At 43.1% G+C, this 19,526-nt stretch overlaps 1 protein-coding gene and 1 long non-coding RNA gene across 2 annotated transcripts; one reads left to right on the top strand and one right to left on the bottom strand.

Annotated features, from left to right (window-relative positions):
- Positions 1-197: 197 nt before the first annotated feature.
- homer1b (homer scaffold protein 1b) lies at positions 198-17,580 on the bottom strand. The gene is made up of 8 exons (XM_012828525.3): positions 16,233-17,580; positions 12,127-12,258; positions 9,640-9,732; positions 9,203-9,348; positions 3,715-3,871; positions 3,198-3,308; positions 1,912-1,992; positions 198-1,596 (listed from the first exon to the last, which is right to left on the bottom strand). Exons 1-8 carry the CDS (start codon positions 16,512-16,514, stop codon positions 1,408-1,410), a joined length of 1,191 nt encoding a protein of 396 aa, XP_012683979.1. The 5' UTR covers positions 16,515-17,580; the 3' UTR covers positions 198-1,407.
- On the top strand, positions 3,893-6,226 carry LOC116221088. The gene is made up of 2 exons (XR_004164014.2): positions 3,893-5,698; positions 5,797-6,226. It is a non-coding gene; the product is annotated as an uncharacterized LOC116221088 (long non-coding RNA).
- Positions 17,581-19,526: the final 1,946 nt, after the last annotated feature.

Genomic DNA, 19,526 nt, shown 5'->3' with positions numbered 1-19,526 from the left:
TGTGCATTTCAGATAAACAGTATGCATTATAGGTTGAAAGGAGCAAGATATAGGACATGTTTATAATACATGCCATGTTGTCTCAGTTTTCTGACAACCAAGAGAGAATTCCAATTCCCTTTGTACGTCTGTAAATTCAACATCATGGCATAACAATCAATAACAGTACAGTTCACTGAACCGATCTTCACAACTAATCAGTTGTAATACAACCCACAAGTGCTTTCATTTATTTTTCTCGTATATTGAACAACAGTAAACAGAGCAGGGCTATGATATCTCTACATTGTTAATGGCTTCATTTTACTTTCCAGGAAACCATATTTGGTAAACATCATATATATATTTCCTGAATCATCATTTTTTCATTTCTGATACTTAGCCTACACAGCAGTCTCACTCATTCTCATTTAATGCTATTACAAATGGTCAAATCATTCAGTTCATAATATTGTACCTCTAAAAAATAAATATTTTGAAGGTAACCAAATGGAACCTTTCATTAATACATTTGATATACAAGATCAAGATATCTGATATTAAGATGTCAGTCCAAAATAGCAGAGTCCAGTGTTGCCACTGCTTTTACAAGAGCAGCAAAAAGATTCAGGTTCACCCGCACAAGTCCAGTATAAATATAGTTTGTATATAAAAACACAAACAGGGAAAAGAAAACTGTTTTACCGTCAGAATGAGTCAGTCTCATCTGTGTGGGCCAACAGCAGGTAACCACAGGAACTGAATACCTGACAGTTCGAACTAAAACGATGGATCTGAGGCCCCACCTGGTATTGCTCGGAACATACAGGCTTGTGTTTCACCTCACATCCACATGTCATAATAAGGTGACATTTCCAGAAGTTGATGCGATGCATTGGCGACTTATTACCCTCCGCCTTTGAGAAGGGACAAAGAGGCAGTTCTTTAAGGTCAGCAAGAGAGCAAGCCGTTCACGTCTGGCTACAACACATGGCTCTGGGATCATGAAAACTGTGTCACTGAAGAGGTTCACAGTCAGCCATCGATGCGTTTTCCTTAGCAGCATGGTTCATCTCCTCTACCACCATTGAGACTCTTAAGCACAGTGCATCAACTGGAGAGCATTGATTAAGAGGAGAAACAAACAGGCCAAGTACATTTTGAAGACTGAATAAAGTAAATAATAGATTGAAGAGTTTAAAAGAGTTTAAGGGGCACAGATATAAAGGCAAGTGCCCATCAGGGAAATTCTACTCTAATTTATCTCTATGTTTTCATGTGCTGCATATTTGGTGCAATCATATTATTCTGAAAAGGAGAGAAAAAAAAGGCAGGACCACGTCAAATCTTGCACCTTGTGACGCATTGGTTTTGGGAGTTGGATGACCATGTTTCTGAGTGGTGATTGGTTTGTCTGAGGATTTCGCTCTAGTTGCTCTCGATGAGCTTGGCCAGGTTGTCCCGCAGCTCGGTCAGCTCGAAGATCTTTCCATCCAGAATCTCCAGCAGCGTCTTGAGGTCCTTGCGGAAGGTCTCCTGCTCCACTTGGCTGTTGTCAAGACGTTGCTCCAGGGCACACAGTTGCCCCTCCAGCTCCTTGTTGCGCAGGTCTGTCTCCTGCAGCGGAAATGTTACCATGAGAACGCATATTCACAACACCACACATTTAGTGTCAGCCCTCAGTCTGGAAGGTGGGCAATTACTTAGACAGGAACCCATATCAATCAATGTCACCCCGACATTTTCGAGAGCAAAAGGCCAACTGGAAACTGGAAACCGTAATATGTGGTATCACCTAATCCATTTAAAACAGTGCAACATCTTGGGCTATGATTTAAAAGCTTTCCTGCGGTTTGCTTTGTATTTAGAGACATATCATTGTGTGCAAAGTAAATCAAATCAAATCAAATCTTGGACATATGCTTTAGTTACCTGTAATTTTTGAGCAAGAGAATCTCTCTGTTCCAGTAGCTCCTTACTCCTGTCCACTTCCTCTTTCAATCTTTCAATTTCCTGAAAAGAGGTAGGTGAGAAATATTGTAGCATGCAGCTTTTGAATGCCCTAATCTGGTCTGATGGTTACATACAGGATGCAACAGAAGTGAGTACAACCCTGAAATGTCAAACGATTCAAAATTGTATGGCCTTACAGTAATTGCATTACTGTAGTAGTCCTGACAAACAAACATGCAAGATTAAACTTAGCTAAATAATATGAAAAGAAGTCTGATGGATATTGGGAGAACGTTATTGTCAGATGAGTCCAAGATAAACAGCTTGGCTCAGATGGGGTCCAGCATGTTTGGCATGAACCTGGCCAGGTGAATGCATAGTCCCAAAAGTGAAACACAGAGGTGGGAGTATAATGACACAGGGCTGCATGAGTGCAAAAGGTGTTGAGGAGATGACATTTATAGATGGTACCATGAAAGCCTGTGAATATACCAAAATACAGGCTGACAAGATGACTCCCAGTCTCCAGAAACTTGGCAGAAGAGAAATATGCCAGCACGATAACAATCCAAAGCACTTTGCCAAAATCATGCAAGGGTTTCTACAGGCAAAAAAACTATGACCTGCCAAACATGTGTCCTGACTTGAATCCAATAGAACACCTTTGGGGTACTTTAAAGAGAAAGGTAGAGCAACACAACCCCTCCAGAAACGAGCAGCTAAAAATTGTCTGTGAAGAATGGCAGAACATCTCTCCAGAAATGTATGCAACACTGGTATCCCCCATGCCAAGGAGGATTTAGTCTGTCATCAAAGGTGGACATATGGAGTATTAAAAAAATTAAAGATTTGAATCTCTGTCATGGAAGTGAGTGAGAATACTGAGTTCCTACTGTGGGGCCTTAGATTAATATAGTAAATCTAAACTGTTATGTTTTAATTACATAAGAGCAAATACCCTGCTGTCAAACTTAAAAGTAATGCAATTACTATAAGGTGATATCATTTTAAATCATTTCACATTTTTAAGTGATTTTAAGGAGTGTACTCACTTCTGTTGTATGTAAATGCCCTATATAATTATATCCATAATTGCATCCTGCAGCAGTAATTCAAAGGAACATGCATACATACACAAAATGATGTCTGGTTCAGTCATATATTTTGTTCTAATAAGACATTTGTCACCATTGGCTCCTCAATGAGTGAGGAGGACTCAGGGCATGCTTTGAAAAGGAACAAGCCTGTGGCAGGGAATACTGTACCTCCTCTTTATCCTTTAAAGCGGCCTCCAGCTCCTCTATTGTTTGATTCAGCTCAGTCTTCTGGGATTTGATCACATTTGTCTGGCCGCTCATACACTCCAGTTCCGTCACCTACAGCCAAACCAAACAGCAAGACAAATTGGTTGTTAAGATACGGTTTCTAATTTTGTGTCTTACTTCAAACGTATACGATGCCTGAACTTGCTGTGCTTCTACTTTTGCCCACACGCAGTCATACCCACACAACCTCCCTTGCTCTAGCATGTTACTCAACAGTTCTTCAGTGTCCTTCCCTTCACAGTCTTCACACCTCCTCATCGCAACCCCCTCCACCTTCCAAAATTGTAATACTGCTCATCACGACATCCAAGCTGTTCCGTCCACACTGTACAATGTTTTTTTAATACATTTTTTTGTCACTTTTCTTCCCACGGCTGCATTCTCGCCTGTCATCTCACCAACAACCCCGCACAACCGTTTCGCTTGGTCCCGTGGTTCAAATCCCACAATCCCTCACCCTTTTGTGCAGCCTCTCGGCCTCGTCTTGATAAGCTGCCAGCTGTTGTTTCCACTGCTTGACGTTGGCGGTGGATTCGAGGAGGGCGGCCGTCAGCTTGGCATTGTTGCCTTTCAGCGCCGCCAGCTCTGCCTCCCAGTGCTTGGTGATTGTGGGGCTGCGAGACAAAGACGAGAGAGACGTCAAAGCTTTAAACATCTCTGTCAAAGCACTACGGCTGAATTGTGCTCGCTCTTGTGTTTCTCTGAGATCGAAGGACTTTGAACAGTTAGGGTTTTGGTGGAAAGCAGGAGAAGGAAATGCTGGAACGGAGCATTATGTTCAGACATTCTACATTTTTAAAAGAACATCAGCCATACTGGTTGCTGGGCGCCTCTACCTGCTAAATCTGCAAAAGCATCAGCTACGTGAATACCCTAAACATGAATACCCTAAACATGGCCACAAATTGCAAAATGCTCTTCCAGTTGCTAAGCGCCACTTGCTCTCTGTAGCTCTGTTGCTCTCACAAAGCGTTCCCTGCCTGGAAGAAAACCAAAAAAAAGGCTTCAAAGCTTTTTAACCAAAGAGAGAAAACAGCACAGACAGACACGGAGCCTTGAATATTTGTGGTCATCATCTAATATGATTAAATCTGAACCCCCCCCCCCGTCAGTTAATCACATCCATGGGCTTTGGTAATCGGCTCTGGTGCACAGAGGGTGACGGTGACTGGGCAACAGCCCGTGGTAAGAGTCACACAGAGGATGGCAAAGAGAGGGAGAGAGAAAAAGAGAGAGAGAGAGAAAGCAAAAGAGAGAGAGAGGGAATGAGAGAGAGAAAGAGAAAGAGTGCACCAGCATGCTGCCCACTGGATCAGATGGTCCATGACTGACACTCAGTAGTGAGTCTGTTTAAAAGAGCTGCAATCTGGTGTTTAAATGTCAGATAATACCAACTGTAAAATCAGCCAATGAACAACATCACACTTGATAAATAACAGTGGTTCTCTGTCAACAATATTGCAAAGGGCCTCGTAGTGTGACTCACTATCATACACTAGAAACCCTTCTGAAGGCTGTGTACTGATGTAAAATATTGAATAAGAAAACTAGAAGTATATAATTTCATAGCTCCAAAGGATTATACTGTGCCAACCCACATAAGGCAACAGACACACACATATCCAAAACAACACAATAACATTCCTGCAGCAAAGCATCAGTGTGTATATTGGATGTGATTGGCTCTCATAATCTACACAGACATGTGTTTCAAAACATGATACATGTGCATCAGCCCACGTACAGTAATGCCTCATGTGAACTGCAAGCACGTGTGTCGCGCACAATGCATTTCAATGACACATCTCAACAGCAATGGGCCAGAGGCTATTCCAGATTAATACTAGTGTCATAATAAAAAAAAAAAAAAAGGTTTTGTAACAACCTCCTCGTGTTTTCCAGGGTCACTAATGTGGTGGTGAGTTCTGTTCTGATCCACTTGAGGGTGGGCGGCCGCTACGGCCCTCCTCCTCATCATCACCCCCACACATCAGCAGCACACTCACTCACTCCCATACATCAACCAACCAGAAGAAAAAAACCACTGTGCACGAAAACCGCCCACTCGCTGTGGCATGGGAGGCTAATTATCTCGTTGCGATTCCTCAGAAGTCTCCCACTGTTCCCGGCAGCGCTTACATAACGCCATGTACGCCGCCGCTGCTGCTGCCACCGCCAGCTCCTCCATACCTTCAAACGGTGACGTAAGCCCCACAGACAACACCTCGTCCCACACACTCCAACACCTACAGACTAGCAGGCATGACAAAAAGGAGCCGCACAGGCTTTTAAGGGCTCAGAGAGAGACAGAGACAGAGACAGAGAGAGAGAGAAGCAGGGATGGCAGACACAGAGCTGAGGTCCTCGCTTCCCAAGCCTGATAGCGTCCACATCATGCCTGCGAAGAGCAGAATGCTCACAAGGAGCCATGAGAAGACATAGTAAGTGAGATACCACACTATTCACTTTCTCTTTGTATATTTCTCTGTTTCTTATGACTGATGTCTTATAATGACTATTCCATTCCTTTCACTGACAGTGGAGTTGAGACAATACCAAGCTGCTATTTTAGGAAGAGCTGGGGTATGCTCATGTATATGGATATCTGATCATCTGCACTGACATATCCACAATGACTGTCAATGACTGATGTGATCTTTTCACCTTATCTATATTAAAAACAACATTACTGTCAAGTAGATGATGACAAGATGTATTAAGTTCAATGGTCACTTGAAGCATGACATTTGTAAGATATTGAGCACTATTAACATTCTTCACTCTCAGAGTATGCTGTGTTAACTTGGAGTGAATGGCAGCTTGTCACTGTGCCCGACACTGTACAGGGTGTATGTCACTGGGAGTTAAAGATCATTTCACTGGGAGTCCACTGCCTGTGTGCCATTTCAGAGGTAAATGTGCCATTATTATAGCACCATGTGAGAACAAAATAAAATCTCTTACAGAAATGTCTTTGTGTTATGCCTATAAATGCCATTACACTGTTTCAGATAATACACATACACACACCTTTCAACCACACAGACAGAATAAGTTACAGAACAAATCAATAAAGGGACATGCAAGTGAGTGAATGAATGAATGAATGAATGAATGAATGAATGAATGAATGAATGAACCACATATATTAGTATAGTGCTCCTACTCATTATAATTATACCTTATAGTCAAAGTCTGTTATAGCGTACATCACGAATCTACACATAGTGTATGTGGCAAGGTTAAGTTAGGAACTATTTATATAACTATAGCAGCATTATTCAATTTTGAATTAATATTAGTAAAACACACAATGGTGTTCCTATGTAAATTAGTTAAATACCTGTTCTAGTCTTTACATTTCAGTAATTTGGTGTCACGTGAGATTGCGTGCGTGCATACATTTGTGTGTGTGTGTGCGTGCGTGCATTCGTGTGTGTGTGTGTGTGTGTGTGTGTCTGTGTGTGTGCTTGCATGCATACGTGTGTGTGTGTGTGTGTGTGTGTGTGTGAGTGTGTGTGTGTGTGTGTGTGTGTGTGTGTGTGTGTGTGTGTGTGTGGCTGGCTGGCTGGCTGGCTGATTATCTGCGGTGCGTGCCTGAGTGTGTGGGTGTGTGTGAATTATCAACACCTGATTGAACACAATTACTAAGGTTTGGATATCGTCACCCATAACCATGTGCTACAAAGCTGTGTAGTCATCAGATTTTCAGGCATGTGATTTAAACAAATGAATTTAATGTGAAGTCAAATGCATTGATAAGAACATGCATCAATTTTCAACATGAAATAAAGTTCAATCATTCATTAACTGATGCCATTTTAATTTGCCATTATTTGCAAGCCTTCAATTCATTAAATTTCAATGAAACTGATTCATCCTACAGAGAGACTTTATAGCAAATTAACCTCCTTTCTTTGAAGATAATCTAATGGTAAGTAGTGAGAATAAAAGGAACACTTGGTGTAATATTTTAGTTACACTAAATTATCCGCTTTCTTTTCATGCAGTTGATCCTCCAATGCACATTCACTGTGCACAATGACTTATTCTTATTTCTGCTTTTACAGTTACGCGCTTGTAGTTAACAAGTAATGGAAGGTGCACCAAACTGCATCTAGTTTCCTAAGGGTATTACATAGACATGCAAATGTGTTGTCAAATACTTCATGACACTGTTCCGGATAAAACTGAAAAATATTCTGACTATCTGTTAAGGTAGTCACGATGGTGTATAGGGTACAGGGTGCATAGCGTGTAGTGTCATTTTGGAACTGTACCAAAATAGTACAGTTCCACCTTGGACAGCCAACTGCTATTTAATTAATTTAATATACAGTAACTTTACTCACTGATGGTGCGTGAGTTACGTCATATGTCTCATTATGATCAATATAATCTCATTATGCATCTTTGTAAAACAGCACTTCCATTACTTGTAACCAACACGAGCATGCAACAATTATCAAAAGCAGAAAGAAGTAAACTAGATGTTTATTAGATTGTCCACTGGATGAAAATATGGTTACTGTTGCTAATATACTCCTTGTAAGAGATTATGTTCATTCATGTATAAATAGGTGTAGCTGTGTTCTAGCTGACATTACATCAATATGTACACATTCAAATAATTGAACAAAACTGACAAAAACAAATAAAAATCAACTTGTGTATACACTACATAAATATACATCAGTATAACAACAGAAAACAATAATGTATTTTTTGCGATCATCCTCAATGAAAACACCTATAACAACTTACAGCCAGTGCATATTTCAAAACAGACACATTTCTGAGGAACAGTCATGATCCACACAAGAGAGGTCACTGATATGATACAGCATAAGCCATTCAAACAATACAGCACCATCATAGTGCTACAAGAAAAGTCCCTTAAATGCCTTACAAATAACAAAACTCTGAAAAACCCAGATCCATTTGCACAGAAAAAGCCCTCAAACTTCTCATTTTAATAACAACATGTTTCGTTGCAAGGTAAGAATGCAAACAGTTCAGGAATGCAATGCCCCAAGACCCTGGAGACTCCATGTGGAATGCCAACAACAGGAGAAAGAGCTGAGTTGTAAACAGTAACGGGTGCTCAGAGCATAAGTCCTGGCAAAGGCGCTACGCATATCAGAAGGCGCACACCAAACATGCTTTAAACTCTTGTCTGGAAGAAAAAAAAAGAAATGTAATTTACTTTGATTGTGAATTCAGCACCACAAACCAAACAATCCCTTTGACTAATTCAGCAGCATTTCAAATGTGTCGTACGAGCACCCTTTTGTCAATATATTGTCAGATTTTCATTTCTCTACAATGTCCTAGACTTTCTTTGCATCGAAACAATCATTAAAAAGGAGAATGAAACATGAATGAACTCCACTGCATGAATTCTTATGAGAAACTACATTTATTCAACCCTGAACATATTTTTGCTGTCAAAAAGCACTTCAAGCAACTAACTGACGTTTAAGTCGACTTGCGATCCTTGTTATCGTCATGCATTTTCTCCTCTCAGTTCTCTATAATCTCTACTATCTGCTGTGGGAGCATTTATTTGAGGATGGAATAAGCCTGGTCATGCCTGTGATGTAGCATTCAAATAACTACTTGTCGTAAAGCTATAACAATTATGCACCCAAATTTAGGTACAATGACTTGCACAGTTATCATGTAGATGGGGTGTATTACTCAGTAAGTGCTGTGGGGAACGTTGTGTATCTTTGTGGCAAAACTTTTGCATGACATGGCCAGTAAACACTGTCATAGAAGTTGTCTTCACAGTGAAACCAGACTTAGAAAAAATGTAGGATGTGGACAAATGCACTGTTCACAGCCTGAGGGAGAGACAATTTGTCTTACTGTCTGATAGAGACCACACCGCTTAGGGCTGTGTGTTAAACACTACAGGAGAGAGGGAAGGTGGGTCTGTTTACCTGTGTGTGAAAGACTGTGGGATCGGTGCTGGCTCGGGCAGCGACTCAAGGGTGGGGGTGGGGACTTCTTGGGGTGACATGGCTGCGTCGTCCCCGTTAATACTCTCAGGGGTCAAAGGTGACTGTATATCTCCTGGTGCTGATTCCTGACACCACAGACAAAAGAGATCATGTTCAAAAACTGTTCGGACTTCACCAGCCTATACATTTTAAAGCAGTCCTGCAAACGGCTTTCTGTCCAATACAAATGCACAAACAAAAACAACTGATCACTTGGATCACCACTTTTGTCATTCATTCAAAGATTTCCTCTCTTTGCGTGATCACTCTCCACATAAAAAATCGAGCATTCATCCAACTGTTCCACACAACACTGTTTAAACAAACTGGGTATATAAAAATGGAAATGAGTGCATCCCCGAGAGAGCATAGCCTACCTGAGAGGGAGAGCTAGCCAGCTCCATCTTCTCTGAGGACTTCTCCTTAGCTAGCCGTGCTGCTTCCTTATACTCAGCAAATTTATCTGCGAACTGGAAGTCGACATAATCAATACCACAACCTAAAGGGCTAAAGCCACCATTAAAAATACATTTAGCTCTGTACCCCGTGAAAGTACGAATGGGAATATATAAGCAATATTCAATAACCGCCTGATTGAAATGGTAGGTGAAGGATATGAAGTAGAGTGATATTGCATTTTAAATGCCAAAGCTCATATAATGGCTGCGTTTGTTTCATACACATGGGAAAGGTTGCTAGCATTCGCTAGCATTCACATAACTATCATTCTCACAACTAGCAAAGAGGTCCACTGTTACACACATTGTAAATGTGTGCGATGAAAGAGGCTAAAGAATGCAGGGCATGTCCAGACTATAGAGGTCCCTCACTTCAGAGAGGGGATCAGTCCACTGCTAATAGCACACTCTTCTCTCTCTCCCCTCACCCTGCTAATACACTTAAACAGCTCGCTCCATAATTTCATAACAGCCCTGCATTCATCAAGCCAGTGGGGAGTACAGGGAGTAAGAGATACCCTCTCCTCATTCTCCAGAAATCAAAGCTAATCAAATTCATCCTGGCTGGCCATGGAGTACTGGAGCTCAGTAAGAGGAGAGAAGAAGAAAAAAAACTAGAGTTATTATTTCAACTTGATGGCTTGAAAGTTTCTTGCCACTCTGAGCAGGAATCGCACAGCCAATTCAACTCTATTTGCTAAAAGATGTGGATAATGGCACAGTGCATGAGACAAGTGAGATAGTAATGTAGTAATGTAAAGTCAATAGACATTTATAATGTAATAGGCAAGTATGTACAAACATAATATCTTAAACTGAAGCGCAGGACGTGTGTAGGAGGAGTGGTGGGTAGGAGGAGTGGTGTGTAGGAGTGGGTAGGTTGAGATTTCTCGCTATGCTCATCTCTGAGGGGTCACTGCTATGGTTGCTGTAAAAAGACACAGCGACGCCTCAACTTCCTGAAGTGTTTGTGGAGGCGCGAGGCACGTAAGCAGATACCGCCGAACCTCCACCACAGCACCACGGAGAGAGGGGAGTCAGTGCTTGGTGTGGCAACATGCCAGGTAAGGAGAGGAAGCCCATGCTAAGCTCTGTAAAATGCACAGTTTGTGCATGTTGTTGAGTTGACACTCACTACTATAGGCTCAAGAAGAGCATCTAACCTGATATGGTTTGTCTATTCAGTAACGTTGCACCACTTCAACTCTGTCCCATAGTACAGTCTACGTTCATTACATTTATTTATAACAGATATTGGAGTAGTAGCCTATTACAGCAATTGCCTTATCAATGTGTGAATATTTACATGCATAATTACTTGCTATTACACATTTGTGGTGTTATTTCCACTACAAAGACTAAAGGACAATACAAATAATGCATCTCAATTTTTTCATTATCTAGATTATTCTACAATTACATATATTCGCCAAAGAGAGTAACGTGTGCATATGTGTGTGTGTGTGTGTGTGTGTGTGTGTGTGTGTGTGTGTGTGTGTGTGTGTGTGTGTGTGTGTGTGTGTGTGTGTGTGTGTGTGTGTGGGTGATTACACATGTGTGGGCACGACCTTGACAACTGCAGTACTAGAGTACGGCTAAGAGAATACAATGTAACAAAATGTCTGCAGTGGAGAGCAAGCAGACAAGCAAGAGTGACAGGACAGGAACATGCAAAGCAGAGAGAGAGAGCTTTAAAGAGAGCAATATAGAGAGGACAATGTATACGAATATATAGAGAAACAGAGGGAAAGAAAGAAACAGAGAGAGATAAAAGAGAGAGAGAGAGAGAGAGAGAGAGAGAAAGAGAGAGGGAGAGAGAAGGGAGCTGCACGTATGTGTCTTGTATAAGGGCTCAGTGAGAGGCGGCTGTGCTCTGCTCTGCTTCCCCACCCCCGGTTCACGACAGAGCTTCATCATAATACAGCAGAGGAGAGGAGAGGAGACGAGAGGAGAACACCACACCATGCCGACCAGCCACCCACTCACTGATGACTGTACAGCTCCTCATTAGACCACAGTGTGTAGGTGTTTCCCAACTCCAGGAGGGAAAGAGACAAAGAGGGATGGGAGGGGGGGCAGAGAGAAGGGGGAGGGGGTTACAGAGAGAGCGAGAGAGAGAGAGAGAGAAACAGAGAAGCAAACCCCAAGATACAGGCAGAGGAAAATAGAAGGAAGGCTAGAGATGGAGAGAGAGACAGAGAGAGAGACAAAAATCTAATGACTGTCAGCAGAAAAGAAAAGAAGAGAGAAAGAGAGAGAGAGTGAGAGAGAGAGAGAAAGAGAGAGATAGAGAGAGAAAGAGTGAGAGAGAGAGAGAGAGAAAGAGAGAGAGAGAGAGAGAAAGAGTGAGAGAGAGAGAGAGAGAGAGAGAGAGAAAGAGAGAGCTAGAGAGAGAGTTCCACCCACCTTTGTCAAGTGGCGCTCCGTAGAGAAGCCCAGCCCATACACTGTGTTGGCACGGCTGTCAGCCCACTGGCCAAACTTCTGTGACGTCTTGGTAAAATTCATGTTTGGGGTGATAGTGCTGTTTATTATTGCCTGGGGAGAGAAGACAACCGCATTCTCAACAGTTCACACCGCACACAGCACTGTCAGGTGGTGAGGACACAGACAGTCACAGTGAACACTACAGAGCGAACTGTAACACTGCTACACGTAACTTTGCATTTCTGCTGTTATGAGGGTTTTGCATCTCTACTTAGAAATGTTCTTACTATTTTTTTTAAGTTAATCATCGAGAAGAAGAAGAAGAACGTGATCCATGTGTAAACTGGCTCTGGTGACCTCCACACTGTAGTTGCATGAATAGGGTGGAATGTACTTAAAGTCTTATTCCCTTGAGAAAGGAACGCTCACTGAGAAATGTAGGCCTTTAGGCTGTCACTATCTAAATGAAGAATCTGCACTGTGTATGAAGCACAATATCTTTGTGAGGGGAGCAGCACCTGAGCTATATAGAGCATACAGTATATTTACATTTACATGCAATTGAGGGACAAACTGGTCTTATATGAATGAGCCAAACACCTTAAAGCAACGGCGTGCAATGGCCACACAATCTAGCTCTCATGCAGCACACCATGGTAAAGTGTAAGGGTGAGCGTCATGAACTGGTCAGCGTGTGCATGAGTCCACTAATCTCAGTCGCACCAAGCCAATAACCAACAAGACCCCCATGTGATGTCATGACTCAGAGGGCATAAATCATCAGCGGTGTGCGGTTCCAGACGCATTTCCCCCCGTGTAGCCTAAGCGATGCTCCTGATCTGAGAGCTGGACCTTAAACACCGCCACAAACCTCAAAGTCTCTACTGCAGCACGGGGACTGTAAATGGTGGTTCTGGCGGGTTCTTCCTGCTGCATTAGTAGATCCTGGCACTGAGCTCATGACTCATACTGAGGTCTCTCAGGACAAAAATAAACAGAGTGGCCATCAGGCTAAAAGTAGACAGCTATAAGGACTTCAAAAGCCTCTAATCGAACATGCTCCGTCGCAACATTATAGGGCGATTAATTATTTTCGCAAAACGGTTGCCCTAATGGTTTGTGAATGCTTGCGTGTGGCAATACATTCCACACAAAGAGGTGGAAAGAGACAGGGACAAATACATAATTTATATGCCGTTGTACTAACCTCCCCTGACTGGGAGATGGATAGATGGATGGATGGATGGATGGATGGATGGATAGATGGATAGATAGATAAATAGATAGATAGATGGATAGATAGATAGATAGATTTATCAAAGACACACACCATCATACCAGCATATCTCCATCCAACCAATGATGCCCATTTCTGCATTCAGGTTATGAAAGGGAGCATTATATCCATGTGATTTTGGTGATTATGGACACTAGGGTGATGGCGAGTGGGTGGCTGGGTGGGTGGGCGTATGGTGGTGGGGATAGGGGACACATCCACTACAAAAGCACTCTAGTCTCCCTCCCTCGGTTTCCTGTCTACTGCCTCCTGCTTTACACAAACCACCTCCAGTCCACGGGGAAAGCAGAGTGCTCAGCCCCTCTCCTCTCCTGCTCTGCTCTCCGTTCCCATCCTCCCATCCAATCCGCCCACTCTCTCCTCTTAGCCAGTGCAGGGAAGAGCGATTGCTCTCATTAGGCTCCTGCTTCTCACGCACGCACACACACACACACACACACACACACACACACACAGCTCGCTCACTCACTCCCTCACTCTCTGTGTTGTTGTGCGCGCGCATGTGTGTGTGTGTGTGTGTGTGTGTGTGTGTGTGTGTGTGTGTGTGTGTGTGTGTGTGTGTGTGTGTGTGTGTGCGTGCATGCGTGTGAGTGTGTGAGTGTGTGAGTGTGTCCCTGTCTCAGCTAAACCATACACAGCATGAAAGAATGAAAAACGTGCCGTGTGTTGTCAAGCATGCCTCTTGTAGGTATTATGCGGAGGAATGAGAGATGTCGTCATTCGCTATCAGCTTCTACTGAACTGTTGTTACGAAAACAACAGATAATCCTTTCCTGCGATATTTGCATCATTTTAATTTTGAATCATAAACCCGTGTTTAATATGAAACCAGTGAGCAAAGAGCTAAAGGAAAGCAAATTATCTTGGATCTTCTTTTCTTCTTCTAGAGGCTAAAAAGTGAGCTGAACAAGAGTGCTGGTGATACATTGAAATAATGTGAGAGTGCTTACTATTGCTGTTTTTTTTTTTTTTTTTTTCATGCAAGAGCACAGCCCCTAGGAGCTGACAGTTTGGAGGCTTTTCATGTTCTTGCATACACCCTGCTGCACCTCTGGAATGCTAAGCAGAGGCCCAGGCTCAGGCTCAGGCCTGGAACTGAGCTGCAGTGGTGGGGCGTGTGGCTAACACACAGGAAACACACCCATCCCAGCAACAACCACCTCTGAGACAGTGGGGTTATGGTCCCTCCATCCCTCTTCATGCATGGAGTGGAGGGGGAGAAGGAGACAGAGATGGAGGAGAGAGTGAGTAATAGACGGGGCATAAAGAGAGGAGGCATAAGAGAGAGATAAGAGGGAGAGAATGAAAGGGGAGAGAGAGAGAGAGAGAGAGAGAGAGAGAGAGAAGTGGTGACAAAGATAGGGCAGAGAGAGAAATTGAGGGGGTCATAAAGTGGGGAGAAAAGCGAGAATGATAGAAAGAGAGAAAAGAAACAGGGTAAGACAGGGAAAGAGAGAGGGAAAGAGAGAGAAAGAGAGAGAGGAAGAGAGAAAACCCCAGCACCACTCATGTGGATCATACTGTTGGATGAGATGACAGGAAGTGAGGAGAGATACCGGCTATGTATTTCCCCAGTGGTGTGTGTGTGTGTGTGTGTCTGTGTGTGTCAGTTCCCTGGCCTTTGCTAATACAGACACACCATATCCATGAAAGCTTTAAAAAGTACAGAGGGCAAGCATAACTACTGGGTTCACGGGTTTCAACTCCATTGTTCCCTTGAGTTGTACACCCTAGTGCCACCAGTCAGTTCACTGACCCAGTGTGGAGGGATTCTAGGTGGATAATCATACCATCAAACAGTCAAAGCAAACTAGAGGGGTTGACAAGGTTGGTCAAATTCTGTTCCAGCTACGCAGTGACACACTGGGATCGCATGGCAGCCTTATTTCTGTCCTGGACGGCGAGCAAGGGATGGTGAAGAGTCCTTACTAGTGTATGCTGATGGGGTTATTTTAACCACTCAGCAGCACTCTCCCCAGATAAGACAAGAAAACGGAAAGGTAGAGAGTTTCTATTGGCGCCAATTATCAGATGGATAGTCCTGTTGGAATTGTGCTAACGTTTCTGAATCATGAGAAAATGGTCTTAAAATGACAAATGAAAGATATGGTTTGCAACAGAAATAGAGCAATGCTGCTTTTTGAGTGCAAAGTGTGAGCTATGAGAGATCTGCAAGATCTATCATCCCACATCAATGGGCTGCATAAATAACATAAAAACATAAGTTGAGGCAGGATCTGTTTGACATGGCTCACAAGAAAAACAACAAAGGAATGCCATCCATAGTATATGTAGATCTGATGTTTTTTTTTTTTGCTGCCAACAGGAAGCTGCCGTTCTGCAGCTACAGCCACTGTTGATGTTGCCTGGAGACCAGAAGACCATGGTAACCTTGGTCTCAGGTTACACTGTGAGCCGAGGCGAACTTTTGGCGAAAGCAGGTCAGACATCTGCCCCTATCTTTGGGCGCGTGTGTGATGCTGGTCAGTAGACTCTCTAATCGGTTACTCTCTTAGTGACAAGGCCGCTGATTAATTCCCAAGTTCACATCTGCTGATGACAGTCAGCGGCCATGACGCAATATTCCCATGAGGGGGGCAAATGAGTAAGAAACGCCAAGCTGCCCTCAGCAAATGGGTACACATGAGTGGGATTAACAATGGCCAAATGTCCGCACAAGGGTGGCGAATTATGATGATTAATTAGAGCTGGGTTATGTTTAGCTGCCTTCTTCAAAACTGCAGGGGAGTTTAAGAATCATAACCAACACTGAGGGTTTCACTCTTACCTTAGTCCCATCCAGACTGATAATTCTGTAGACATTCCTGGTGCTGTCGTAGAAGTAGGAGACAGTGACAGCATGCTTACTGGTGGGCACCCAGTTCTTCTTGGTGCTGGGGTCGATCTGGAAGACGTGCGCACGAGTGCTGTAGATCGGCTGCTCCCTGAAGGGCACAAAGAAGAAGTGGTGAACCTCTTTGGGCCGCAGCACCACAGTTTCCCCGAACCCATGACCAGGCGAATTGGAGTGACCAGGAAGCCGGATCACCATCTCGTCACCGGCCTCCATCTTGGCTCTAGCGGCTCTGAGCTGCTTGCAGGTGGCAGAAGCCCACCCACCATAACACCATGGGTGAATAGAACACAAAGGCACCGGAGCTGGAGGGCTGGATCCAAGGGCTGAAATAGAAATGTCAGCTGTTTGGTTTCCGCAGAAGGGTGGCAGACTAATTATAGTTTGGGTCGTGGTAACCTGTCAAGCCAGAGGCCCGCCCCTGCTTAAGCTTTCCCTTAACGCCTGCCCCTGGGTATATGATTGGCCATGAGGCCAAAGGAATACATATGTGCTTGTGTACAAACATGTAATACACTCTCTCTCTCTCACACACACACAGACACACACGTATACACACGTATACACAATCACATATATACACACATATGCAAGCAAAAATACAAACATTTTGACACACATTTGGCCTTTTACATTTGCATTGTCAAGGGAAATTATCTGGTTCATTTATCATTTTTTTTTTTTTTTATCTAAAAATGTCTTGCCAAGAAACAAACGTATAAAAGAGATTGCACTGCTGTACTTGATAGGTTCCATAGAGGGCTGGTGGCTGCAGTAAACTTTAAGCAAATTCTGTAGGGTTCAAATGCAGTACACTACACTGTGCCGTTGAGGCTCTATGCCATGGGGTAGGCATTCTAATCTTCATACGACTGTAAAACCTTTGAATACTCATCTAGGGCATAAAACAGAGGACTCACATAATAATACATTATCAAATAGAAAGCCTTTTAAGTAACATCAACAGGCAACAAAAACAACTGTTACCCCCTGCTTATTTCTACTTAATCACTAAAAAAATAACTGTGCTCAAAGGTCTTGAAAATAATCCCAAAAATATTTAGATCCCATAGTGCTGGTTTTTTTTCTCCCTTCATCATATCTTTGTTTTAATTTACCCCAGAAGAGAAGACAGCTCAATTTAAAATAAAAAAAACTCCAAAAGCAACACAATTATTTTCTATCAGATTTCCTTCCAGCGATTTAGACGATTTTCCATCTGAACCTACCAACCGACGACTCTTAAAATAGAGCCCCATTTCTCCCGCATTACATGTGTGCAGTGTGTGCTCTGCGAAGAGCAGAGATGAACAGTGGAGAAACACACACACACACACACACACACACACACACACACTTTCATAAATATGCACATGGGGGTTGCTTGCTCGGCTGCCTAGCCACCACCTGAGAAGTTTAATAGGTGGAAGCTTAATAGGCAGGGAATGCAGCATCATGGAGGCGCAATTATTTGCAGACGCTGCTCCCCCGAGAACAAACAATGAGGGGGTGGGCAGCTTTGGCTCCCTCACAACGAGGCACGGATGCACACTCTCACACCCTCTCTTCTCTCCATAGTGTTTCAACTGCCCCATGGTGTGTCAAGGCAGACAGGCAGGCAGGCAGGCAGGCAGGCAGGCAGGCGGCTGCCTCTTTCTCCTCCAGGATCCCTGAATCTCCCGCTGCAGCCGTGGCAAAAGACACTACGGTTATTGTCTACAATTCCCATACCTGGGCAAATCACCATATTTAATACCATTAGCATGCTCCCAATCAACCCCCATCAGCCCGATGCAGGGATACAGGAGAGGGAGAGAGAGAACCAGGGGAGGCAGTAGAGAGAGGGAGAGAGAGAGAGAGAGAGGAGGAGGAGGATGATGATAGAGGGAAGGAGTGAGGGGGAGAGCGGAGGGAGGCACACAGCAGACAGGGAAGTGCTTACGCTGCACCGAGGGGCTGAAAATCTTAGAGAAACATCAAAGGCGCACTGCATAATTAACATTCAAATTCAACAGTAATCACCATATGGGGGTTGGGGGGGGAATGGTTGGGGAAAAAAGCGAAAACAGACAGAAGGAGAGAAAGAAAGATTCCACTGAACAAGAGACTGCTGCTCCCATCTGACAGTGGGTTTCTTTTGGTATGATGAGTGAAGAAATGTGATTATCATAAAGATTGATCCTAGCATGTAATAGCACATGAAGGAAGATCATTCATGCTGTAAGCGTACAGCTCTCATTTGGAGAAAGGAAAGAGAGTTCACCGCTCTACGCCCTACCTAAGCACCTATCTAAAAATCCATGTTTAGCCAAGCCAGCATTTAAGCAAAATAAACCATTTAGCAGTCATACAAAATCTTTTGACATTTACAGTCAAATATGTTACCACATTACTATTTCAGCCATAAGCCTCAGAATGTTTTTTTCATTTACTGATATTGAGATTTTTTTTCTAGAAATAGCCATACATAATAACATGGTGATACAGAGACAATGGCATTCTATTATGCAACGTAATGACTGCATTTGTTAATCTCCACATAGGGCAAATGAAAACTATTAACCCAATTCAAGTCTTGTAATAGTATAGGAATGGAACAACAGTGGGGGATTACATAATCGTTCACTGAGGCCGTACAATGTTCCAAAATGGCTCTCTACAACAACATAGGCCAGAAGGCCTGAAATCACTAAAACACCGCACTACACACCAGTGAGGTTGAATTCGACTTTAATCAGCTGTCCTTCATTTAACCCAGGTGCTGATCATTCACATACTGATTGTCAGGACATTTTCAACCTTAAATCATTAAAACTACAGAATATTATGGCAATGTTGCTACAAAAAAGAGCTGTCATACTTTTCACCAAGTATAATATCTAATGGGCAGTCCCACAAATCTGCTGCTTAAATATTTTAGCATCCTTGCGCTATAAACAAAATCACGCCATTAGAGTAGTCTATTAACCACATAATAAATAGACTCAGGCTTTAGTCATCTTTTCTATTTAGATTTGTAGATAAACTGAATTGTCCTCTTCAGAGGGCATGTGTTTGACAAAATAGCAAAAGACACCAGAAGTGAAACTGGAAGAGCTGTTAAATCCACCTCCGCGAATGCCAGTGTATGAAGTTTCAGAGAGATCCTTCTAATTTAAACCCTCCACTGTGTTAAGCACTGCATAGAGGTGACATCTCGCAGGGACGTTAGCATGGGTGAGCATGAGA

Source organism: Clupea harengus, chromosome 7 (assembly GCF_900700415.2).
Source record: "Clupea harengus chromosome 7, Ch_v2.0.2, whole genome shotgun sequence".
NCBI classification, from domain to species: domain Eukaryota; kingdom Metazoa; phylum Chordata; class Actinopteri; order Clupeiformes; family Clupeidae; genus Clupea; species Clupea harengus.
Note: the sequence above shows the minus strand (reverse complement) of the source record. Positions and strands in the feature narration are given on the sequence as shown.